Source organism: Hypanus sabinus, chromosome 10 (assembly GCF_030144855.1).
Source record: "Hypanus sabinus isolate sHypSab1 chromosome 10, sHypSab1.hap1, whole genome shotgun sequence".
Taxonomy (NCBI): domain Eukaryota; kingdom Metazoa; phylum Chordata; class Chondrichthyes; order Myliobatiformes; family Dasyatidae; genus Hypanus; species Hypanus sabinus.
Genome location: NC_082715.1, coordinates 126075048 through 126102638, shown reverse-complemented (window position 1 = coordinate 126102638; position 27591 = coordinate 126075048). Strand labels below are relative to the sequence as shown.

Genomic DNA, 27591 nt, shown 5'->3' with positions numbered 1-27591 from the left:
CAAATCAAAAATGGGCAAAAAATTCACATTTGATTTATGGTCTCGAGAAGACTTCCCCTTACAAATAGTTCTTGGTTGACCCAAAGAGCTTTTTAAATACTTGCATCATAATTCACTTCTTATCTTGAACTCTGCTATAATCAGAATTGATCTCCAGCAAACAGCACAGGATCCAACAATGCAATATTACACATCCATTTTAAGCTAAAGAATTAACCTACTTCACATCATCTATGCCTCAATAATTTCAATTCCCAGGATGAAAACTCCAAGTCTTTACAGATTTTCCTTGAAGTTTAAACTTCTGACTCCACTGGCTCCATCAGTCTCTACTTAAAACATTCTGACACAAAATATCTAGACTGTTCGATATCAACTTCTGACACGATCCGGCACAAAAACTGGCAAAATAAAGCATAATACAGTACAGGTGAGTGAATATGGAACTGAATTCTTTAGCTTTCATTCTAAAATTTATCCATTTTCAATCATTTAAGTTTTTTGAACAGCTTGCTCCTTATAAAATACAGCCCAGGGATTTATATCCCATTTTCAATTTATCTTCCAAGGAAACATTTGTCATCTGCCACAGTGAGCCATCAAAATAAGTCTATCATTAACCTCTTAAACATTATTCATGTCCACTGAGGTTCAGTTATCTCATCAGGTAAAAACCCTTGCTTTTTTGGTGGTAAATATGCAAGTCAAAATGGAATAACAAAATAACATCACAATCACTAAAGAAAAACAACATCAGTTTTGGAACAAACACGAAGAAATCTGCAGATGCTGGAAATTCAAACAACACACACAAAATGCTGGTGGAACACAGCAGGCCAGGCAACATCTATAAGGAGAAGCATTGTCGACATTTTGGGCAGAGACCCTTCGTCAGGACTAACTGAAAGGAAAGATAGTAAGAGATTTGAAAGTAGTGGGGGGAGGGTGAAATGCGAAATGATAGGAGAAGACCGGAGGGGGTGGGATGAAGCTAAGAGCTGGAAAGGTGATTGGCAAAAGTGATACAGAGCTGGAGAAGGGAAAGGATCATGGGACGAGAGGCCTCGGGAGAAAGAAAGGGGGGGAAAGCACCAGAGGGAGATGAAGAACAGGCAGGGTAATGGGCAGAGAGAGAGAGAAAAAAACTAAATATGTCAGGGATGGGGTAAGAAGGGGAGGAGGGGCATTAACGGAAGTTAGAGAAGTCAATGTTCATGCCATCAGGTTGGAGGCTACCCAGCCGGTATATAAGGTGTTGTTCCTCAGTTTTGGAAACCCATCATCCAATTTACATTTCCTCCATCTTGCCTCCCCCCTGGTAATTTAATCCATGTATATCAACTTTGTGCTGGGATTGAGAAAGGAAATGTTACCAGGGAGGAAGTGGGAATTTGGTAGGAAGTCACAAATAAAAAACACAGAAGAAGCAAACTATAATAAAATGAGATACAGCCAGACCTTTATGAATTAACATGTATAGATTAAATGGTATGCGTTGATTTAATTGTACATCCTGGTCAACCCAGATCAATTGCTTTGGGTAGGAAAAGATTCAGCTATCCAAAAGTTTACTTCAATACAACCCTACTCCTACAAATCTACTCCTCAGCTTTTTTTTTCCAGTCCTGCTGAAGGGTCTCAGCCCAGAACTTCAACTGTACTCTTTTCCATAGATGCTGCCTGGCCTGGAGAGTTCCTCCAGCATTTTGTGTGTGCAATTTCCAGCATCTGCAGATTTTCTCTTGTTCTCTGTACAACCCACACACTTCTATTAAAATGCATCAGGTAATCTCAATCTTAAGAAAATTACTGAACCCTCAACATTCCTGAGAATACTTATACATCTTCCAGGTATTAATCATCTATTGAATGAAAATTCATTTATGTTGATCCAGAGCCACCTTTTACCATTCAGTCACTTTATACTTCAGTCACAGTTAGCTCACCCATTCCAATAAAAATACTACATATAGTGATACAAAAATCTCCCTCATACATTGCCTGACCAACAGAATTAGGAGTTAAAAGGCTTTTCCATTCAGTTTAGCAGTCCCTTACTTGGCAGCTTCATCCATTTTCTGCTTAAGACTCTCCTTTTCTAGTCTCCGAGCAATTTCTCGAAGCAATTCTGACATGCCTGTCAGTCGCCTCTCCTCGGTTCGTTTCCGCTGATCATAATTATTTACATGAGTTAGTTCATTTGCCTGAAGAAAAAGACACAGTCCTTGTGAGAACACGTCTAGAGAGCACAAGAAGGTTTGCAGTTTTGTATTTAAGTGTGGAAGCTAGGTATGAGTTTTAGCTTAGTAATAGTACTTCAGACTAAATTTACTCCCTGTTCACCCTCGCAGGTGGGCAACAAAGATAAATGCTCAATTTGAACATAACAAGGAAGTTTACCCCATTTATCCTCAAATATTGCTGCAACAGCTTAGCTCATTATTAATTACTTTATGTAAATTGCAAACCAATTACACTTTGAAAGGTTATTTTCATTATATCAACGATTCAAGATTCTTACACTTAATATGAAAGAATATATAAATTATACAACCTTGAATTTTGTCTGCTTACAGGCAACCAAAAAGCAAGTAATTCGAAAGAACCCTATTTTAAAAAAGGACCAACACCCAATGTGCAAAGAAAGAGGGAAAGAAACACAAATCATGCAAACAAAAAAGTGACTAACAACATTACAAACCAAATTGAGTCCTTAGATCCGAATTCCCGGAGGAACACCAAAACCTTGGTCATATTGGCGGGACAAATCACCGCAAAGCTCGCAGATGTGAAGCGCAGCAGCCAGGAAGTCTCACAGCATCAGTGTGAAATCGACCCAAGCCTCACCTCCAGTTTCGACACCATGCCCTTCCAGTTATCTGGGCTGGCGTTTAACTATCCAAACAGCAGATCATGCCTAACATTAGGAACGGGGTCCCACCACAGCGGCAAACTCTGGGCCATGATCAGGCATGGGCAAACTACGGCCCATTAAGCTTTTTAATCCGGCCCACAGAACTTGATGAAATTATACTAATAAACCTTGTTAACGTTTTTTCCCCGCAATTGGGGCGTTTTCCCAATAGATGACGCACTCTATATACATTGACCTTTGTTGAGGTGCAGCGTATTACTCCACATTTGCGCTTTACTCTTTGTTCGGCTCGACCTATTTGTGTGAACAGGCATTCAGCGTCATGAACATCAACAAAGCCAGCCACAGATCCAAGTTAACTGACCAACACCTCAGATCCATCCTGAGAATCGCCACAACAAAACTAAATCCAGACTTTGATGCGCTGGCTAAAAAGGGAGACCAACAACACTGTTCCCACTGAAATTAAAAATAAGTTTCTTCGTTGTGTTATGTAAAAAATGCATTTGAAAATATTTTTTTCATAAACCTTACATGTTACATGTCATTTCTGTTAAGTGATGGACATGAGTAGTGCGCAGGTGCACATACGTTCTCAAAATAAAAAATGCGCTCCAGATCAAATAACGCGCTCTGCATACTGGCGCGCTGTCACTGTTCTGTCATTGTGCTGGTCGTTGTTGAGTTTTGGCACAGGGGACAATTGAATAAGAAGGAGCAAGACAAGTAGACCTGCATCTCCAACCGTTTTTGAAATAAAGACAGTCAGGAGGAGAGTGATGATGATAATATCTTGAAGGATAACAGAATTTTCAGTGCTTTAAAATAATAACTGTTACTATTAAAAAAAGCTGTATTTTATTCATTTAATTTTCAGTGTTTTAAAAGTCATTTCAATAAATAGCTAAATACCATGGAACTTCAAAGACAGATATTTTGTTGTAATGCATTTGTTCATTTTCAATTGAAATTAAAGCACATGTTTTCTACATATCCCATGATATTTTATTTTCTCTTATGAGGTGTATTACCAAAACACTCTGTCCATCTGCTCCTGGTCCGGCCCCCCTGTCAAATTTTAGAACCCTTTGTGGCCCACAAGTCAAAGTTTCCCCACCCCTGGCCTAGATTATGCCGTCAGTGATTCCTTCTGGGCCCAGACAACACCGCCCACCCCAAAGCCATTCTCGACCTCTCCGAATTAGCTGGGCGCTTAGAGTGATTCAACCTTGCACTTGGTTTAGCTGGACAAGCAATGAAACTCCTCTGTTTCGACTCCTCCTCTCACTCCAATTCCATTTGTGTCGATCTTGCAATGCACCAGCACACTCATCCTTCAAAATCGCATTGTCTTCGCTTGCCTCTTGTTTGCAGAGATAGTTTACCACAATTTACTTCAGAAAATATGCTATTACTAATACTTTAGTTGAATCTCTTGCCTTTCGAACTATCAGTAAGCTGTTGCTTGCCTTTAGTAGCACCACCTTAAACCTAAGAGTCTCTCTACATTTATAAACTATATACATTGAGTTTACACAATATAGCTCAGCTACTTTTAATCTCTGGAAGTTATTATATAAATCCTTTGCTTCTATAGTATATTTTTTATTCTGCTTTCCTATCCTTCAGGATCAAGGATAGTCATAGAATCACGTGACACAGAAACAGGCACTTCGGCCCACAATGCCTATGCTGATCATCAAGTACCCGTTGGTACTAATCGCATTAACTAGCACTCGATTTGCAGCCTTTTATGGCTTATGATTCAGGTAATGGTCTAGATACTTCATTATTGTGAGAGTACCTGCCACCATCATTAACTCAAGACAGTGCATCCCAGTTTCCAACCAACTTCATCACATCTCCATCTAGTTGTAACTTACCCTACACCTACACCTCTTTGTTTAGACACCTTAGCTTTGGGGTAAATGTCCCTCCTATCTATGGCTCTTATATTTTCATATACCTCTATCAGCCCCAACCCTTTAGCCTCCTCCACTACAAAGAAAACAAAACCAGTCTTTCCAGTCTAATAACTGAAATACTTCATCCCAGGAATTGCACCTCCGCCTTTTCCAATGCAATCACATCTTCCCTATAGTGTGGCATCCTGAACTGTACACAGTAACCAGCCACTGTACAGTGTACTCCAACTGTAGTTAAACCATACAAGAAGAATAAACTGATTTTTTTCTCCATTCCCACCATCTTTTGTCTGGCTGCATCACAGCCTAGCAAAAACACCAATGCCCTTTTACAGAAAATCCTACATAATGTAGTGGATATGGCCCATCATGGGTAAGGACCTCCTAACCACTAAGCATATCTACATGAAACACTATTGCAGGGAAGAATCAACATGGACCACCACCAACCAGAACATGCTCTCCTTTTGCTGCTGCCATCAGGAAGAGGTACAAGAGCCTCAGGACTCACACCACCAGGTTTAGGAACAGTTACCATCCCTTAACCATCAGGCTCTTGAACCAAAGGGAATAACTTCACTTGCTCCAGTGAAATGTTCCCACAGCCCAAAGATGCACTTTCAAGGTTTCATCATCTCATGTTCTCAATATTTATTGGTTATTTATTTATAATTATTTCTTCTTTTTGTATTTGCACAGTTTGTTGTCTTCTGCAATCTGGTTGAATGCCCTAGTTAAGCAGTAATTCATTAATTCTGTTAAATAGTTATTCTTCTATAGATTTATCTTGAGTATATTTGGAAGAATATAAATCTCAGGGTTGTATATGAGGACATGTATGTATTTTGATAATAAAATTTACTTCAAACTTTTCTGTGCTGCTTAAGTTCAGTCTCTAGAACGCGTGCCTTTACAAACTTCACTCATAAAAGTAAGTAAAACCGGGGGATGTCACGTGATAACGTAGGATTGAGACGTGGAAATCCAGCTCTCCCGTAAAACCAGTAAAATAATGTTTAAGTGAAGAAAAGTCAGTAAATTTTTTTTTAATTACTTATAAGCTACTCAGGATTGTCTTAAGATATGTCTCCTAAACAGAAGCAGAAGAAAACTACTACTTTGAAGACAACACAAGCTGGAAAAGACTCAAAGCCAGCCGCCATCAAAGAGCCTCGGGCTCAAGTGCATTTTACCTCCGGCAATACAGAACAGGAAATTGCAGCAACATCAACCATCTCCAAAAAAAAAGTCATGTTTTAAAATTCAACCTTTTTGGACAAATTTAAGAGTTTTATTGGAACAAATTATTGGAACACAACTTCCACATAATCCAACATTATTTTTACTAGGCGATATTGAAGGGATAAAACCGAAATCCAAACTGAATAAATATCAGAAAGAATTCATAAAAATTGCATTGGCAGTAGCCAAGAAGGCTACTGCAGTTACTTGGAAATCGGATTCATACTTAAGTATAGATCGTTGGAAGAATGAAATTTTCAGCTGCATTCCACTTGAAAAAATTACTTATAATTTAAGAGATAAATATGAAATATTTCTGAAAATTTGGCGCCCTTATTTACAAAAGATAGGATTAACTATATAGGTGCTCCGAAGATAAAATTATTGGTTATTTGGGGAAAGAAATAAATATATATACTAAAGTTATTACAAACTCCATGGAACATGCGGGGATCTTCCGATATCCAGGCACTCTTTCTTTCTTTCTTTTTTCTTCTCTCTTTTTTTTCTCTTTCTACAGGGATATGTTAGGGGGGAGGGGTTAAGCAGAGGGGGGGAAGGGTTGATAATTTTTTTTTCCTTTTGTAACTATTTGAAAATTCAATTAAAAAAATTTATTTAAAAAAAAGTAAGTAAAACCAAGAGGTTCTACAAAATACTTAAAACCAAGCAGTAAGGTACAACATAACTTAGTTGCTCCAGCAAGTAATAAAGCAATATTAGTTCATCACCACCATGCTCCAATCCCAACTGCATGCTCTTAAGAAACACCATTTCAAAAAAGAAAAGAAAATTTACTGTGAAATGTAATTGTGTGCAATAAGTATCATCTAGAGTTACGCAGAGAAACCTGAGAAACAGAAGGGTAAGAAAATTGTTCTTGAAAAAAAATATCAATTGAGACGCTAATTCCACTGTTACTGCGTTTTATATATTGAAAATACATTCCTCTTTCAAGACATTTAATTCAAATTAATTATCTAAATTCGGGAGTGATTTGCCCAGAAACTGTGAAATGTGCAATAAAATTAGTAATATTATATACTAAATTAATTGAGAAAGAGAAATTAGTTTAATTGAAATGCAGGATTTTCACTGGAAATGTTGTTTTCCTTGGAGTGAAGGAGGCTGGTAGAGGGGAGAGCTAATGGATATATGCAACAATTATGAGGGATATGGACAAGGCAGATAGCAAAAAAAACTCCTGCCTCATTGCAGAAGTGTCTAAACAAAATCTGAAAACTGGAAAATAAATGACAAAAAGTGAAAGAAATGATTGTCAACAACTTAAATTTAAATTTACCTTCTTTAACTTGTGCAGAGTGTCCAAAGTTTCATCAACAGATTGCTTTAATTGAAGACAACTATGTAAAAGTCAAAATGTCCGTTAAAATCAATTAATATGTACAAAAACATGAAAACCCATTAAGATGACAACGTTAAGCACACATAAACATATTTGTATGATGTTTATCGCAGTTTCACCAAAATGTTGAACCTGGCATGCTTTGTAATAACCTTACAATGTACATCACCAAAACGAATGAATAGAGAGGAGCCAGAGTGCAACAAGAGATCACTAAGAATAAGTGGTTTTACTTTATAGAAATAAACAGTTATTGAATTAAACTGTCTTTAAATTCTGGCTTTTTTCTCTCAACGGTGCTGAAAAAAAAATTAAAGTGTATATTACTAAATAAAAACCAAGATGGATAGACAAATTAGAAATAAATGTGCAAACTTTTGTAATAGTGGATTTTCATCTCAACAGGTATGTGTAAAATAGTGCTGCAGCAGTAAAGGGATTGTTATGAAATATATGCAGTCCCAAAATTACATAAGGATTCTGTTCCTGAGGCAAGCTGATTTCTCCATAAGTCAGATTCATCCATTTCTTCTAGCTACCCGTAGCGTATGGCCTTACATACGCTTGCTGTAATTCTTTCACTTCAGTTAACATTCACCCTAACACCACTCATAATTAAACTAATGGAATATATACTGTATAACATAAAATATTTTATTATTACTATCTGGTAAAATACTGTAACAATGTTGTATATGGGACTTAATTTCCATAAGTCAGATCAAATGCAACCTGGGGAGCATATGCATGCAGTAATTTTAAAAAACAGTAAGCTGTGGCCCAGCAAAGGAATAAAGGAAAATAATAAGATGGTATGAAAAGACATTAGGCCTGTTATACCCACTTGACAATCTATTTGATCATCATAGTTTTCCATCCAGTAGCAAGTATTAAGAAATGGAATAAACCCATGCAATGATTTTATTTACAAAGACCATTTGCCTCCTTAAAAAACTAGATGGCATGAAGAAACTTGGGAAAGTACTATGAGAGACCGCTTAATGGAATAGTGAAAAACTTTAAATGTACAAGTCTATTTAAAGGTTCTTTAAGGCTGTTTTAGCCAGGGGTGGTAGTGGGGATAAGTGCAAATCCAGCTCCTGGCTTTCATGTGTGGCTTAACTACTAAGCCCGGCACAACCAGTTCTACTGACAGTCACTTCAGGCAGATGGGCCTCGTCAGCTGTGGTTGTCAGATCATCAAGGAGAAGGAAAACTGTGATCTCAAACCTCCACTGCCTTTCAACTATACATAATCATGGGAAAGGCTATGAGGGTAAGCACCCAGGAAAAATGCTGGAGTCCCTAAGGTAGTCATACATTGAGCTCAACGCTGACTAGCAACGGTTGCAATGCCGCTGGTGCCAAACTGTATCGGCTTCTGCCTTTACTTTGAACTCATCAGCTGCGTGGAGAGAGGGAGACTAACTCATGGGAAACAGTTATGTTCTATGAAATTTAGCACAACTGGAAGGAAAGCTGCAATCAACAGAACTTAACAGGAGGAAGGGAAACTTCCTCACTCAAGGCTTGAGATTACAAGGTGGAGAGGATCAGATTCTGATTGTCATTTACTGAGGCAAACACACCCATTAACTGTTGCTTTTTTCTACTGGAGCTCACTTACTAAGGAAATATGTCGTGCGATATAAAAGTAAATGGCTTAAATTATGCAAAGCAAATTACAAATTAGCAAAACTTACACTATTTTCACAGATCTTCAACAATTCTGACATATATTCAATAGAAAGGGTGCAAGAGGGAAGATAGACAGTTGATAGAGAAGGGACATGCTCAGACTGATGGTTTGAGATGTATCTATTTTGATGAAAGGAGGATTACAAACAAAGCGGATGAACTTACAGCAAGGATCAATACTTGGAGCTATGATGTTGTGGCCATTACAGAGACCTGGATAGCTCAGGAGTAGGAATGGTTGATTCGAGTGCCAGGCTTTAGATGTTTCAGAAAGGACAGGGATGGCGGCAAAAGAGGTTGGGGTGTGGCACTGATCAAGGATAGTATCAAGGAGGAAGATGTGGAGGGATTGTCTACGGGGTCTCTGTAGGTGGAAGTTAGGAACAGGATGAGGTCAATAACTCTACTGGGTGTTTTTTTTATGGACAACCCAATAGTAACAGGGACATTGAGGAGCAGATAGGGAGACAGATTCTGAAAAGGTGTGATAATAACAGGGTTGTTGTGGTGGGAGATTTTAATTTCGTCAGGACTCGGTCTCAGCCCGAAACATTGACTGCTCACTTCCACGGATGCTGCCCGACCTGCTGAGTTCCTCCAGCTTGCTTGTACATGTTGATTTGACCACAGCATCTGCAGTGTACTTTGTGTTCCCACTTGGAGTATTGTGCTCAGTTCTGGTCGCCTCACTACAGGAAGGATGTGGAAACCATAGAAAGGGTGCAGAGGAGATTTACAAGGATGTTGCCTGGATTGGGGAGCATGCCTTATGAGAATAGGTTGAGTGAACTTGGCTTTTTCTCCTTGGAGCGACGGAGGATGAGAGGTGACCTGATAGAGGTGTATAAGATGATGAGTGGCATTGATCATGTGGATAGTCAGAGGCTTTTTCCCAGGGTTGAAATGACTAACATGGGAGGGCACAGTTTTAAGGTGCTTGGAAGTAGGTACAGAGGAGATGTCAGGGGTAAGTTTTTTTTACGCAGAGAGTGGTGAGTGCGTGGATGGGTTGCTGGCAATGGTGGTGGAGGCGAATACAACAGGGTCTTTTAAGAGATTCCCGGACAGGTACATGAAGCTCAGAAAAATAGAGGGCTATGGGTAACCCTAGGTAATTTCTAAGGCAAGGACACGTTCGGCACAGCTTTGTGGGCCGAAAGGCCTGTATTGTGCTGTAGGTTTTCTATGTTAGAAAGCAGTGAGATTTTAAGATAATTTCTTATTTAATTGCTTATTTACTGAATCTGTTAAGAAAGAAGCAAATAGCAATATCCTGGTTGTGGGAACATGACAATGGAGCAGTAGATAAATAACGAACAAGGGGACAACAAAACTGTGCAGAGATACAGATAAATGAAGAAAGTTATCATCAACAGCACAATTAACCACATTTTGTACAGCAAGCTTTTATGACAGTAGGTAATTTTGAATGCTTTCTGCCTTGTAATATAAAAATACATCAGGAACTGTACTTCACTACTTCAACGCATATAGAATAATATTTTTTTCCACAATGGCACAGTGCTTAAAGTTGACATTCAAGTTTTGTTATAAAAGCAAATACTAAAACAACCAAAGAACTTACCTCTGATAAGCTTCCTCTCTTTGTTCAGGACGTTTAATGTTCTTTAGTAAGGCATCAACCTTAATGGAATATGGAAATATAATTTGTATGTGTACACCTTAGAATGACAGTATTATAGCACAGGTGGAGGCATTTGAGTATGTATTCTGACTCTTTAAGGACCAATCCATCCCTTTGCTCTTTCCCCATGGTCCAACTGCCACAACAAGTCAACAGCAGCCTGGCTCATCATTCTGCTCTGGACTACCTATAAGACAGCAACTCGTAGGTCAGACTGCTGTTAATCAAATACAGCTTGAGGTTCAACTCAATCATCCCATCCAAACTTATTATCAAGTTTCAATACCTGGGCCTCCATAACCCCCTCTGCAACTGGATACTCAGATTTCTCAAGGGCCAACCTCAATCAGTGAGGACTTATGACATCTCCTCTTCTCTGACGATCAACATAGGTGCACCTCAAGACTGCATGTTTACCCTCCTTCTCTACTATCTATACATACCTGTCTAAGCATAGCTTCAATGCCATCATCAAATTCACAGATGATACTACTATAGTTTGATGAATCATTGATGGTAAAGATGATGGTACTTCCCAAAGCGAGGTAAGTCACCTGGCTCGCTCAACATTAATAAAACTACAGAGCTGATTGTTGACTTTAGGAAGGGGAGGAGGGCAAACATGTGCCAGTTTACATTGGGGGATTGGCGGTGGAAAGATTCAGCAGCTTTAAATCGTTGGGTGTTATCGTATCAGATGACCTGTCCAACTATTCTAATATATCTTATATTCACTCTCTCGAGGACCTTCATATATTTCCTCTGACTGGTGTTTAGTAAAGATTCAGCAGAATTTCCCTACTTTTGTATTCTTTCCCTCTATTTAGAAAGTCCAGGATACCATGCTTCAATAGCCATTTCCTTAATAAAGTCCACTGCTCTCAAACACATACTTCCTCCATCATGACAATACTTAACTGCAATATTTTGCCTGCATTGTTCCTCTGAAACCTTTCTTCAAAATTATGAGACTACACACCTTTCTCTGCCATTATTTTTCCACCGAGTAAGCAATATGAATTCTTTTGCAATTTATTACAAACTTCTTCAGTATTTTGAAATACAGTGGATTTCAGTTAATTGGGCCATAGGTTAATCAGAGCAGCCTCTTATTTATGACAAGTCTTAAAAAACAAAAACTAATCAAGAAAATAGCTGGGATTCCCTTTGTTTATTTGGGACAGGAGACTGTTGCCGAACAGATTCTAACTAGTGTCAGTCGTGTGTAGTTGTGTGACCATTAGATACGACACCATGCTTAGAGCAAACAGTTGCATGTGTTTGTGTTCAAAAAGCAAGTTAGGAACTAAGAAGAAGCTGAAGGTGAAGGCACATTACAATGAAAATGAAGATTTGGAGGATGCAATCATTGAAAGCATTGCATGAAGGCAGCCCATTATCTACACTTGGTATCTGTGCCAATTTTGTTCATTTACCACCTTATGCCTTAATGATAATAAGGAATACAGGGGCATCTTCTACATGCTGCCTTAGCTGAGGCTCGGACCAGTGACCTTCAGATCACTGGACCAATGCCTTATCCACTAGGCCATGCACCAACACGGATATGGAGGACTCCATGGATATGTGGAGAAAAGGCCGTGAGTAATGCCTGGCCAGCGTAGACTCCTTTCCTGGATAATACCTTTTCATTTCATTAACTGTTCATGGAGGGTCAGGGATCTAGTAGAGTGCACACAAGTAGTTAGTTTGTGAACCCACATGCTTTTTAGTTGAGACAGTAACAGTTACTTGTCGGTAAATATAGATTATCTGTGCCTCGCAGATCATTATTACAAGGGGTGATTCTTATAACAATACACTAGGTGAATTCCTCTGCTAATAACTACTAGGAACTAATACAGTTTTATAGTACTGTAGTAGTATTGGTGGTGGTCTAATTTGTTCTGTATTTCATTAAATTGTTCTATATTACATAATTGTACTCAGTTAAGTGGTACTTTGTCTTTTTTTTAATATCTTTTAAACTATTCCTCTGAAAATTTGGCTAATAGAGGGAGCCACTTAATTGGGCCAAAATGTACTAGTCCCAATATGTTTGAATTCACCGGAATCCACCGAATTATGCATGTTTTGTGAATGATATGGATAATCATGAAAGGTGACAACAATGGAACTAATTAACACAAAAAGGATAGTGATGAATTTTCTAAAATATTTACACAGGTTTATTTGCTGTTTATTGTTCCTCAGTATGCAGCATCACTAATCATTGGAGAAGGCAGTGCAAACAACTGCTGTTACCAACATTCAGTTGCACATTTCGCTGTTTAGCCATTACTACACTGATAGAAAGGAAAAGCACATTACATAGAGCTCTTTTATCTGTACCACTAATTCCTGCCTGATGCAACAACAACAAAAATTCCTGGAGGAACACAGTGGGTCAGGTAGCAGCATCTGTATATAGATTTTTATCCTTTATGTATGTTAGATGCTGATCACCAATGCTATTCCTTTTTAAAGAAAATTACCTTCAGACAACTTTTGGGGTGGCACAATAACATAGGGGTTAGCACAACACTTTACAGTACCAGTGACCCGGGTTCAATTCCTGCCACTGCTTGTAAGGAGATTGTATGTTCTCCTTGTGACCGTGTGGGTTTCCTCCGGGTGCTCTGGTTAAAGGAAACCATACAAAGACATACCAGTTGATAGGCTAATTGGTCATTGTCAACTGTCCCATGACGAGTCTAGAATTAAATGGGGGCTGCTGGTAGCATGGCTCAAAGGGCCAAAAGGGCCTTCTCTGCACCATAGCTCAATAAATAAATAATAAAAGACATTTTCTTAGACTTTTCTAAAGGTCTAGGTAATTCCTTTGCTTGCCCTGTATTTTGTTTTTGCAATAGAGGTGCACCAATAGAGGTGCAAAAATACAAGTTATTGTTGCTATTTGAAACACAAATTATTGAAGAGAGAAAAAACACAAGATTACACAACATAATGGAAGGATTGATGCTAGGATCCTTGCTGGTTGTTATATATATTAATAAACTAGATATAAAACACAGGAGATATGATTAGTAAGCTTGCACAAAACACAAAAAGTTCCAGAATGAGAGTGGTAGATGAAGAAATAGCAAATAGAATTTAATCCTGAAAAAGGAGTAATGCGTTTCGGGAAGGCTAATAAGAAAAGGATAAACAATTGAATGTTAGGATCCTATTGAGTACTGGAGTTGGGATGTTATGTTGAAGTGGTGAGGCCTAATTTGGAGTATTGTGTGCACCTTTGGTCACCCACCTACAGATAAGATATAAATAAGACAGAGAGTCCAGTTAAAATTTACAAGAGTGCTGCCAAGTCTGGAGGATGTGAGTTATAAGGAAAGATTGAATAGGTTAGAAGTTTATTCCCTTGAAATTAGAAGACTGAGGGGAAATTTAACAGAGGTTTGGAAAATTATGAGGGATATAGCAAGGGTAAATGCAAGCAGGCTTTTTCCACTGAGGTTGGGTGAGGCTACAACTAAATGTCATGGGTTAAGGGGTGAAACTTCTTCACTCAGAGGGAGGCCAGAGGGTGGTATGAGTTGCCAGGGCAAGTGATGGATGCAAATTTGATTTCAACTTTCAAAAGAAACTTGGATAGGTACATAGACGGGAGGACTGCAGTTTGGGTGCAAGTCAATTGGACTAGGCCGTTTCAATGGTTTGGTGCAGATTGGATGGATGGGCCTAAGGACCTGTTTCTGTGACTATATCAAGTACTGAAGAACATGGGGACATGTCCAAAGATTTCTGACAGCAGCATCATAAATAAAGTGGATAAATCATAAATAAGATCATAAATAAGGGATACTCACTCCCATTTGCTTTGTTCAAGTAGAAAGATTATCATACAACATTAAGTAACATTAGCAACACAAACAAAATGCTGGAGGAACTCAGCAGGTCAGACAGCATCAATGGAAATGTATAACCAGTCAACTCATCAGACTGAGACTCTTCTTCAGGACAGTGCTTCTCTCTCTCGTATTTTGAATATAAATATTAAGTAGGCCACAAGCAAGTATGATTATACTGATAAAGGTGCAGAGGAGATGTCGCCTGGGATTGATCATTTCAGCTGCAAGGAGATAGTACAAGAGTTGGCTTTGTTTTCCATGGAGCAGAGGTGGGGGAGAGGGGGGAACCTGAGTGAAGAATACAATATAAAATATGCTTAGGCAGAACCAGAGACTCTTACAACACTTACTAAGTGTCTGGATGAAGACTTGAAACGCCATCCTATAAAAGGGAATGCGCCAATGCTGGAAAATTAGATTGGTGTAAGTGACCAGTGTCAGTGGACAGCAGAACCATCACCATCACCCCTACCTTTTTACTCGGGTCCACTCGCTCATTCAGTTTTAGCGAAGTTCTATTTAAGGTCACGAAACAAAATGAAGCGGGTGATGTTTCACAAAGGGGACAAATCTGAATCAGGGACAAGATTCGCTGCGGCAGCGTGCCCCTGTCGGACAGACGGTGACCACGGCGCCTAGCCCCTATCATGGTGGGGCAGCGTTCCCCACCCCACCCTTACCCTCCTGCCCAGGCTCACGGAAGCCGGTACCTGGCCCTGCAGGTTGTTGGCGGTCACCTGCACCAGCCGCAACGACCCTTTCCGCAGGGAAGCCATCACACATCAATCCCGATTCCGAGGCCTCCGCCGCCGTGTACTGGGAAAGTCGCCTCACGGCGTCACCATGGCAGCTGCGTCCAGCCAATGACGTAACTGCGTACGGGCCGACGTGTCGGAGCAAACCCCAGGTGGAGGAGTACTTGGGGCTTATTTAGTAAACTTTTATTGAGGAATAAAATTAAAGACATTTCATTTAAAATTATACATGGATATTACCCAGCCAATGTTTATTTGACAAGGTTTAATTCTGATATTGAAATTAACTGTTCTTTTTGTGGTTTATATCCAGAGGATTTATTTCATCTGTTTCTGGATTGTGAATGTGTTTAAACATTTTGGGTTGATGTTTGTCAATTTATAGATCAATAGATTAATGTGGATTTTACTTTTTCTTTTGAAAATATTTCACTTGGGTTTACAAATAATACCAAATTTCATAGGGATCATTTCTTTATTAAAAATCTTTTGTTAATTTACAGCAAATTTCATATCCATTAATGCAAATATAGCAATAAGAAACCTTCATTTATATTTTTACGTCAAACTTCAAACTATATATTAATACTCTGAAAACTTCCCATAACTAGTAAACTGTAAAGACTACAAATTTGTCAATGTTTCGGATTATTTGTTTTTGTTTTGTGACTCCTTTTAGATATACAGTAGTTCTTGCTGTCCAATAGTATTTAGAGTGGATTTTCTTTTTTATTTGTATATTTAAAGTTAATAGTTATAGATTTGTTGCTGCTATGTGTGATTCCCTGGCTTTGTTAGCATATGTTCAATGTTTTTGTTTGTGTTCAATAAAAATTTAATTTTTTTTAAAAAGTATAAGGCGCGCAGTGTACTTGCAGATTTGGGATGATCCACGGTTTAGCTGTTATCCGTCATTCCCCTTTCCCACTAACTGCAGGCAAATCATCGTCATCTTTAATTGCAACGCGATAATTTCGTTAAGTGTACTTCTTCAGCCCTTCGGAAGGGTCTCGACTGTCCATTTCCCTCCAGAGATGCTGCCTAAGTTCCTCCAACGTTTAATGTATTTCATCTGAGTTTTCATATTGCTGGCCATTTTAATTCTCCATCCCACTCTTACCGATCTATCTGTGGTCTCCAGCACTGTTTTCAACAAGGCCTAAATCAAACTCGAGGAACAGCACCTCATCTTTCATCTTAACGCATTGCAGCCTTCTTGACCATGTGCAATTGCCCGACTTCAGTTAACTCACTTTCAATGAGTATCATAACTTTTTTAAGTCATCCATCTGTAATGTTGGCTCAGCTTTTATTGTTCCATTAGTGCAGCGACTTCCCCAGTACAGGGTGGCGGAGGCCTTGGTATTTCAAATTTTACACTCTTTTTGTCTTTATTTTCACTCTCCAAGCACAACTAACGCCCAGCCCACAGCAACCCTGGCATCACCCCCATCACAGACATTATCTTCCACCTATGCATCTTTAGCTACCTTCTCTTCAAATTAAAACAAATTCTATTTCTATTCTTCCTGGTTCTGACCAAGCGTCTTCAGAATCAGATTTAATATAACCGGCATATGTTGTGAAATTTGTTAACTTTAAGGCAGCAGTATAATGAAATACATGATATGGAGGAGCTACATGTCTATTAAAAAGTTAAAATAAGTAGTGCAAAAAAAATAGTAGTAGGGTGGTGTTCATGGGTTCAGTGTCCATTCAGAAATTGGATGGCAGAAGCTGTTCCTGTGTGCCTTCAGGCTTCTGTACCTCCTTCCCAAAAGTAACAGTGTGAAGAGAGCATCCTGGGTGCTCCTGAATGATGGAAACCTGGAATCTTAGCTCTACTTTTTCTACAGGTGCTGCCTGACCTGCTGAGTTTTCTCCCTACAATTTCATTCTTGGTTTGCCAAAATCCAAAAGTAGGTCACGAAAGCAAATAGAAACAAAACTTGGCATGATAAAATCTGAGAATAGTAGTAAGACTTCAGGCAGACACAGACAAGTTGAGAGAATGGGCATATATGTGGCAGATGAAATTTAGTTGTGAGGGAATGCGAAGTTACATTATTGAAAAAAAGAATGAGAAGACTCTAAATGAATGGACAGAATTCTAAAAGGAGTATAAAATATCTGGGGTGTTCCTGTGTAGCTTGTTGAAAGTGCCAGGAAAAATTAAGAAAGGGGTTAAGGAGGCATAAATCGTAAAGAGGTCACCAGGATCCATCTAGAAAACTGTGTCCAGTTCCATGTGCCAAACTTAAAGAAGCAAGCGAAAGCATTGAAGATATTTACTGAAATAATGCCTGGGATGAGAGTGGACAGGTGGCAGGGATGGCAACCTAAAATGAAACAGTAAACCTACAGCACAATACAGGCCCTTCAGCCCACAATGCTGTGCCAAACATGTACTTCCGTTAGAAATTACCTAGGGTTACCCATAGCCCTCTATTTTTCTAAACTCGCTGGCGGCCAATTCCACACACTTACCCCTGACATCTCCTCAGTACCTACTTACAAAATGGTGGCGTATAATTACTGTATTTTCCAATAAAAAAAATACCTTACCAATGAACATTGGAACTAAGGTTATTACAAGATGTATTCACCCAGAAATCATTGAAAATTATTTCTTTGGAAGGAATTATAAATATTAGGTTAAGTGAGAAACATATTTAATGGTTTAATTTTTTTTGGAAGTTCAATCAAGCACTCCTAAATACACACTCCCAGCTGTATGCTAAATATGAAATATTAGGTGAGATATCAGGGGCGTTCTTAAGGTACAAGAAACAAGTTAACGAGGTAACCCCAATGAATACCAATCTACGTTAGAAGCATCACTGATACTATTTGCCAGAGCGACAACCAAATCCCATAACACCACCCTCCCCCACGTGAAGACAAGGTCTTCTTTCTTTCTATGCCATCGGAAATATTGTCGAGGTCACTACTGATTAAAGGCCAAAAGAGTTTCATGGAGCTCAGAAAGCCATTCTATGTGCCTGTACTTTCCACTCGAATGAGAAAAAAAAGATTGACAGTCCTTCTACATACTGTATGGGGCACTGGAGATTTGTCATCAGCTTCGAACCACCCTTTCAGACAAATATTCAAGATTCTAAATGGTAGTTAGTTTCTTTTTTTTTTGGCACCCTCAAAATCCTTCTGACATTTTCAACAGGGCACAACATTCAGAAGATTAAGAAAAGCATCTGAGGAGAAATATCACTGCTTTTTTTAGCTTCCACAGGTAATTGAAATTCATGCCTACTATTCACCTCTATTCACTCTAACATGCAGCAAGTATAGTGCAAGTAGGAGTTGCAATAACTACAACCAAATACACAGTCAGACATTATATAGAATAGCAAAAGTTCAGATGCTGATCAAAAAATCACAAGAAGTATTGGAGAAATTAATATAGAAAGAATGGTTAAACTAACGTCAAGTGCAAGTCCTTTCTTAAAAGAAGCTTCGAAGCTGTGTATTCAAAATGCTGTTTCTTTCATGTGCAGATTAATCTGATGCACATAATACAAATACCTGTAGGCCAGGGGTCGGCAACCCGCGGCTCCGGAGCCGCATGCGCCTCTTTCATCTCTGTGCTGCGGCTCCCCGTGGTTTGTTAGTTTTTGAAATGTAATTCGAAATTTGAAGATTATGGTGATCTTGTACAATCTAAAAACGTTGTGGAGACCCCATTTCCTGGCACATCCGAACCGGCTCACAATTAGCTACCGTTCCGGCTAAGGGAGATAGCCTACGGGGGTTTGTGAGAATGTGTCTTTTGGAGCATCCGCGCCCAAGGGGACAGGTTGAGGGAGGCTTTAAAGCAAGGCTGTTTAGTTCGAATAAAGTTACCTTTGACTGCAGTGTCTTTATTTTAGCGCTGCGTGTAGCACACCGCTACAACGTGTTTTTTTATCGCTATTAATATACATCGCCACTGCCAATGCCTGACACCCGCCAGTGCGCGCTTTCTTTTAATTCTTCGATCCAAGGTAGGATAACTATGGAGTAACCTTCAACCCAACGTCTTTTTTTCGGAGTTCAAAATGTTTTTGTTGCATGCAGAAATGTAATTTCGTTTTCTCTGCAGGATTTCATCAATTTCATAAATGCAACACATTATAGTTTGTTTATACATAGCATAAAGGCAAAAAAAAACGTTGTATGCAGTGTTATTTCATTTTAAATGTCAAACGGGTTTTGTGGCTCCCAGTGTTTTCTTTTCTGTGGGAAATGGGTCCATATTGGCTCTTTCAGTGGTAAACGTTGCCGACCCCTGCTGTAGGCAAACAACAAGTGCACAGTCCATGACAACAAAATCCAACGCTTTATTAGCACAGTTCTTGTACTGATGGAATGGTATGCTTGAAGTCAGTTGTTGAAAGGCGTTTCCTAGTCATCCACACAGCACATTTGTGCAGTGAAAGTCCTGAGGTTTTGGAAAAGAATGCACAGCTGAGAGAAAAAAAAATTACTTGGTGTGTTTGCAATGATAAATGAAAAACATACACATCACTGTAACTGAATACGATTCAAATAGTAACAATCAGCAGGAAAAAGACAAAAATATTTTATAGTTTATAATTCCAAGTCTTAACGTGGCTGGAGTTTTGTTCGCAGTACCTCCACAAATAGATTTGTGGCATCATACATCGCATCTCCCCAGTGCTGCTATTTGCCCCTTGATGGAGCTATCCAGTTCAATCTTATTTTCCATTCTCCCTGCCCCATGTTTTGTATTTTTCATTGGTTAATCTAATTCTCTTGTTACGTCCGTAGTCCCCTCCTTTGTGAGAATTGCAAGATCACTGTTGGGTTGGGTCAAGGGGTCCAGGAAATGAGAGAGAGAGACGTGCAAAATGCCTCGTTTCCCCGGCAATGTAAAGCTATGGAACATGGCCATTGTCTTCGGAAGACCAAGTTGTATATTGAGTACTGTACTATTCATTGAAGCCCCTCAGGGGATGACCAGAGTGGGCTGGTTGAGGGATTGCATCATCCCAACCTGATTGACATCTGAGACCCCATGAGTAAGGATAAAAGAAGGTCTGGGAAACAACCCCTTCAGACACACCAGAAGAAGTGCTAGCACTCCCGTGACAACGGGAGGCCATTTGAAGAAGGCCACGTTCATTTCCGTTGCCTCAGACTGGTGGCGTTTAACACGGAAAATGACTTTTAGCTAACAACGGGGAAACCAACTCCCCGACTCAGCGGATTGGCACCCTAAAGACTGGGCAAGTTTAAACCGTCTCTCTCGTAAACCCAAAACGCTGCAGCTTGAATGAACTGAAAGTGACTTTTGTATTTCCATCGGGCAATACATTATCCCCTAGACAACGAAAGAGCTATTTCTTCTTGATTCTTATTATACCCACGCTTTTAGATTTAGTATTGACAACGTATATTATCTGTATGTTTGCATTAATCTTATTTTTGTGCCCCTTTATCAATAAATACTTTTAAAAATAGTACCATCAGACTTCAATGGACCCCTCTATCTTTGCTGGTAAGTGACCCAGTTACGGGGTTTCGCAACACTCTTAAATACTGTGACAGATTCATCTTTCAGTGAAACTACCCAGCTGGCACTCTTGACCAACTCCTAATCACACTGTGTTGTCTTTAAGGCATTTGTTTAGTTTATTATATTTTCGCTTTAGTAATTCGTTTGTAATCGTTTTCTAGTCAAAGTTAAAGTTGTTGAAAGTAAATTCGTTGTCTGTGATATATCGCGGCCATGCAATGATGTCACATCCAGTTTCGGCGCGTCCTGTGGGAAAATACCGGTTTGGAGAATCGGGAAGGAAGGGGCTCACATGTGCAGGATCAGCGCAAGAAAAGTTTTCTTTCTACGCACTAGAAACATCAGTGAAACAACGCCATAAGTTCATGAGATAATCGATATGTTGAATTAAAAATGTTTTAATTCAACATATCGATTCTCCTGCTATTAGGAAGAGATGTTCTCCAGGTGCACAAGGTTAGGCAGCAGGTCAATGGACCACACGACGCCCCCTTTGCCCAACGCCTGGATCTGGGCTGGGTGGTGATAGGAGAGGTGTGCCTTGGCAATGTACACAAACCGACAGTTAACACACTCAAGACCAATGTGCTAGAGAGTGGCCGCCATTCAATTTTTCAACCCTGCATAAGTTTCATGTGTATCAAGGAAGCACGACAAGGCTTTAACAAATGTAAAGTAACCAACAAAACGCTGGGACAGTCAGTCTTTGCTCAAACTGAGCATGATAATAAACTTGCTCCATCAGCACAAGACGCCATTTTCTTAAAAATAATGGACACCAAGGTCTTCAGAGATGAAGCAAATAATTGGGTCGCCCCACTACCTTTCAGAGAACCATGCCAGCGCTTGCCAAACAACAAAGAGCAGGCAGTCAAGCAGTTCACGTCCTTGCAAAAAACCCTGAAAAGGAAACCTGAGATGCAGCAACAATACATAGCATTTATGGAGAAGATCTTCGCTAATGGACATGCTGAAGTAGCACCGCCACTGAGAGAAGGCGAGGAGTGCTGGTACCTCCCAACGTTTGGGGTTTACCACCCACAAAAGCCCAATCAGATCAGGGTGGTCTTTGTCTCCAGTGCTCAGTGCGCTGGTATCTCCCTTAATGATGTGCTTCTGACAGGCCCCGACCTTAACAATACCCTTCTCGGGGTCCTGATGCACTTCCGGAAGGAGAAGGTCACGATCTTAGCGGACATCCAGCAGATGTTCCATTGCTTCTTAGTACAGGAGGACCATCGCAATTTCCTCCGTTTCTTATGGCATAAATATAACTTACCTCGCACTGTGGACGAATTAGCCCAGGCAAAGGACGTCATCTTTAAAGCAACTCAAAGAGCAGCTTTTGCAGGGGAGTTTTTGGCTCTCCAAGCTAATAAACCAATACCAAAGGACAGCCCTTTGAGGAAATTCAACCTTATCCTGAAGAACGATATCATTTGCATTGGAGGCCGGTTAATACACTCCCACCTTCCAGCTGCAGAAAAGAGCCCAGTAATCCTGCTCAAAGACAGCCATGTGTCCTTACTGCTCACTCACCATCACCATGAACAGGTAAGACATCAGGGCCATCACCTGACGGAAGGAGCAATAAGAGCAGCAGGACTGTGGATCTTGGGAGGTAAAACACTGATCAATTCAGTACTCCACAAATGTGTAACCTGCAGGAAACTGCGAGGCAAGTTGGAAGCTCAACGTATGGTGGACCTCTCACCAGAACACCTTAAAGCCTGTCCTCCTTTTACATATGTGGGGCTCGATGTATTTGGTCCGTGGACTATCACCACTAGACGCACCAGAGGAGGACAAGCAGAGAGCAAGTGGTGGGCAATCATGTTCAACTGCATGAGTTCAAGAGCGGTACATATTGAGGTCATCGAATCTTTGGATACATCCAGCTGCATTAACGCTCTCAGGCGCTTCTTTGCGCTAAGAGGCCCTGCAAAACAGTTAAGCTCTGATTGCGGCACGAACTTTGTTGGAGCATCCAAGGAGCTGGGGATGGACAAAATGGTGCAAAGGTACCTCAGTCAGCAGGGATGCAACTGGGAGTTTAACACACCACATGCCTCTCACATGGGAGCAGATGATTGGTATCGCCAGAAGAATTCTTGATTCAATGTTTCTGCAGCAACGCACCCAACTGACCAACGAGGTACTGTGCATATGAATGGCAGAGGTCATAGCCATTATAAATGCACAACCACTCCTACCTGTTTCTTCTGACCCAGAAAACCCCTTCATACTCTCGCCATCAATGCTCCTTACACAGAAGGCAGGAGCTCCCCCTCCACCTGGGGACTTCTCTGATAAGGATTTGTACACAAAGCTATGGAGACAGGTTCAGGCTCTTGCAAATCTGTTCTGATCTCGTTGGAGACATGAATATCTACCTTTGTTGCAACACAGACAAAAGTGGACAGAACCCCGCAGGAATCTTCAAGTTGGAGATTTAGTCCTGCTCAGGGACAAGCAAATTGCCCACAACTGCTGGCCAATGGCCAGAATCACTGCCACATTCCCTAGTAGGGATGGACATGTCAGGAAGGTTGAGTTGAAAACTTCTGACCAAGGTGATGTGAAAACTTACCAAAGGCCAGTTGCAGAAGTCATTCTACTTCTACCTAAGGACTGATTTAGAGACTGAAGTTTTGTATTATGTTCATTGTGACCTTACGAAGGTCAGGCGGGGAGCGTGTTGCCTTTAAGGCATTTGTTTAGTTTATTATATTTTCGCTTTAGTAATTCATTTGTAATCGTTTTCTAGTCAAAGTTAAAGTTTAAAGTAAATTCATTGTCTGTGATATATCGCGGCATGCGATGACGTCACACCCGGTTTCACTGCGTCCTGTGGGAAAATACCAGTTTGTTGAAACGGGAAGAAGGGGTCTTATGTGTGGGCAGGATCAGTGTGAGAAAAGTTTTCTTTCTATGCACTAGAAACATCAGAGAAGCAACGCCTTAAGTTCATGAGATAATTGATATGTTGAATTAAAAATGTTAACGCTGATTCTGTTAAAAGTAATGACGGTTGATAAGTTTATGTTTTTTGTTATTTAAAGAGTTGCGGATAGTTTGTGTTGATGTATTTAAAACCAGTCGATGGCGTAGGGAGATTCTGACTGTATGTTGCACTTTAATGTAATATAGTTGTAGTTTTACTTTTGCAAGTATTTATGATGTAAATGTGATGTCAAGAAGGAAACAAATACTGTATATATTTTGTATTGTTTTATCAACAGTTTTCACCATACGTTAATGTGGAAGAGTGAACAGTAAACGGTTAATCTTACTGGAGACTGGTGACCAGCCTCAGTGACTGGTTTATGCTTGGTGTTTAGTTCAGAGTTCTTTTACACCTGTGCGAGAACACTACACACACACTATACTATGTAAGTTATTCCTGTTATAAACACATTAACCTAAGGTTTATTTACTGTCCTAATTGTTTAAGTTTGCAAAGTACATCACCAAAAAAAAATTAAAGTATCTAGCAGCCCAGCTCAAAACTAGGACCGTTTTCCCCCCACGAAGACAAAAAAAAAACTAGTATAAATAAAACTCCAGAAGCGAATTCCCTTTAAACCATTCCATTGTTTGTCCCCAAATCACAAGCATAGGTAAATTTAAATTCAGTCTGTGCAGATGATTTTTAACACAAAGTTTGAGAACATCTATTAGACTTTTTCAGCCAGACATGTTAGATTTTTTTTGAAACAGGTGATTTGTTCATTTGATAGAAATTCTGTTTAAGAGTGAAAAATATTCTAGGAACTCAGGGTATTTGTCACCCAAAAATACAGACATTAACTTTTTTAAAAAAAAATCTTACTTAAAATCTATACATGATTTAAATCAGTTCATATTTTGCACATAAAAATCAAGGCTTTAGAGCAGCATTTCAGTTCCTGTGTACCACGTAAAGGAGCTGAAGCAATAGCTTTCTGCAAATATGAAAATGTACTTTGCATGGTTGTTTTGCAAAGTTGATTATTTCAGTTTCCTCACAGCCATTGTCAACGTTCCAGGAACTTCTCTGTGAATATGGGTTATTTCCCTAAAGAAAAAATGACAACAGTACAAATTATAATCAAGTAATATATTAGATATAAAAAAACATACCAACTCAATCTTAATATTTTTGAACTCAGAAACAATAAAGCTTATGTCTGTGGCCTCCTCTTGTGCCACCCTCAGGGTCGGAGAACACATAATATATACTGTTTGATGGCATAATTATCGATTTCTCCCTCTGATTAAAAAAAACTCCTGCCCCCCCCCCCTTCTTCGATTCACCATTCCAGCCTCTTCCCTCTTATCTGTCTATCACCTCCCCTGGTGCCCCTTCTCCTTCCCTTTGTCCTATGGCCCACTCTTCTCTCCTACCATATTCCATCCTCTCCTGCCTTTTACCTTTCCCAACCACCTGACTTCACCCATCCTCCTCCTCCCCCACCTTTTAATTCTGGTGTCTTCTCCCTTCCTTTCTAGTCCTGAAAAAGGGTCTCGGCGCAAAATGTCAACTGTTTTGTTCATTTCCATTGATGCTGCCTGACTTGCTGAGTTCGTCCAGCATTTTGTGTGTGAAGTCTTTGAATTTCTTGCATTGCAGACTTTCTCGTGTTTATAAAGCTTCACTGCTATTTGCAATGTGTTACATGAATACGAAATCTGTCGCATTAATCCATTGCCGAACTGGAAACAGTTCAATATGAAATGCAATAAATGCCAACAGTTACAGCCAACAGCAAAATGAACCCTTACCACAGAAAATGTTTCAAATATACCAAATACTGGAAACTTATCTTCATTAGTTGGTAAATAAATTATAAGAGCAGGGAAGTTACAGTACATCTTTTTGAAACACTGGAGAGTCATGTGCAGTACAGTATAATCATTGCACTATAGGAAAGAGGTGATTGCACCAAACAGGATGCAGAGGAGATTCACCTGGATGTTGCCTGGCATGGAGCATTTCACCTATGAAAAGACAATTGATACGTTTGGTTTGTTTTCCTTGGAATAGAGGAAACCGGGGAGGACTTGATGGAGGTATGCTAAATTATGAGGTGCACAAGATAGAGGGGAAAATATTTAAAGGGGACCTGGGGAGCAGGTTTTTCCCACAAAGTGCCAGAGGAAGTGGACAAGGTGGGTGCGATTCCAACATTTAAAAGACATTTGGATAAGTATCTGGAAAGGAACAGTGTAGAGGGATTTGGGTCAAATGCAGGCAAATTGGACGGGCTCGGGGAGGCACATTGGTCAGCATAAATGATTTGGGCCCAAAGGCCTGTTTCCATGCTGTATAACAGTATGTAGTAGAACAGATTGCCACAGTGGATGTATCTAAAATTAGAGGGCATAGGTTTAAGGATAGGAGGTTTAGAGGGTACTTCAAATTTTTTCCCACGGGGGGGGGAGGGGGATGAGAATCTGAAATGCACTGCCTTAGATTGGTGGTGACAGAGACACTCATAACATTCCAAGAGTTTCTAGAAAAACGCATCAACTACCAACATGTGGGCAGCTACTGACCAAGAGATGGTAAATGGGATTATTAAAGGTGGGTACTCAATGATCAGCATAGAATTGGTTGGTCAAAGAACAAGTTACTGCGCTTTATGACATGAGGAAAAACTTTTTGACTCAGCAAGTGGCAAAGCATTTAAATTTTCCACCCCGAAGATTTATACTCAATCACAGAGTTCGCTCAGACCTGGGGTGGATAGAGGGAATTAATGGATTATGAAGATAATATTCGGAGACCACTGCCGAGATAACATCTCTCATCATGATCTTGATGAGTGGCACAGCAGGGTCAAGAGACAAAGTGGCCTACCACTAATTCTTACCAACTGACAAAATAGCTTCTTTTCAGTAGTTGCAAGCCTGCTTGCCAGACGGTAAATATAACTATGGCAGGGTTTTAATGTTAACTGTAGAAATCGAGTCCCTACGATGAATTACAGACCGTCACAGGATAGGGAGAGCCTGTGAACACAAATATAAAGCTGCTCTCATGAAACAGAAACCCCCCGCTGAGCACTGAGTTTCGTCAACCTTCCTCTCAAGCCAAGTCCAGCTTCTTCTGTGTCTCGATCAGCTTCGACTGCAGCCGCTTCTTCCTCCAGTCGAGGAATCGCCTCCTCAAGATGTTAGCCTGCCAGCCAACGATGAACCCCGAGGTGAAGGACAAGACGACCGCCAGCTGCAACGTCCTGTCCGACACTTCCGCCATCTTCCGCCCGGGAACGCTCCAACTGCGCAGGCGCCACCGAGCCCCCCCCCCCCCCCCCAGCGCAAAAGTTCTCGCTTTCGCTGTTCCCCCGAAAGCGCAGCAAAAAGCTCTCGTGATCGCGAAAATACAAGCCTGGTTGATCGTTTCCGGACATGCAGCACAACACTTCATTGGCTTGCTTATTTCCTGAATCGAATTTGACGAAGAAAAAGTTACACGTAACTTTATTCAAAGTCTGTACACTCAGTGGCCACTTTATTAGGTACATCTGTGCACTTGTTCGTTAATGCAAATATCCGATCGGCTTATCATGTGGCGCCAACTCAATGCATAAAGGCATGAAAACATGGTCGAGAGGTTCGGTTGTTGTTCAGACCAAACAGCAGAATAGGGTGATAACCGTGACTTTGACCATGTTGTTGCCGGGGATGGTTTG

General features: G+C 40.1%; 2 protein-coding genes across 4 annotated transcripts in view; both read right to left on the bottom strand.

Annotated features, from left to right (window-relative positions):
* nphp1 (nephronophthisis 1) overlaps window positions 1-15466 on the bottom strand; it is a 75305-nt gene extending 59839 nt beyond the window's left edge. For all 3 annotated transcript variants that reach the window (XM_059982900.1, XM_059982901.1, XM_059982902.1), the window contains exons 1-4: window positions 15334-15466; window positions 10692-10750; window positions 7346-7406; window positions 2059-2204 (exon numbers count right to left, since the gene is read on the bottom strand). In XM_059982900.1, the coding sequence (XP_059838883.1) occupies window positions 2059-2204; window positions 7346-7406; window positions 10692-10750; window positions 15334-15399 (332 nt within the window). In that variant the 5' untranslated portion in view covers window positions 15400-15466. The remainder of the gene's footprint in view (window positions 1-2058; window positions 2205-7345; window positions 7407-10691; window positions 10751-15333) is intronic.
* Window positions 15467-24367: 8901 nt separating this feature from the next.
* Window positions 24368-27191, bottom strand: LOC132401083 (mitoregulin-like). The gene is made up of 2 exons (XM_059982896.1): window positions 26978-27191; window positions 24368-24971 (listed from the first exon to the last, which is right to left on the bottom strand). The coding sequence occupies exon 1, from the start codon at window positions 27153-27155 to the stop codon at window positions 26985-26987; it is 171 nt and encodes a 56-aa protein (XP_059838879.1). The 5' UTR covers window positions 27156-27191; the 3' UTR covers window positions 24368-24971; window positions 26978-26984.
* Between the last annotated feature and the right edge of the window lie 400 nt (window positions 27192-27591).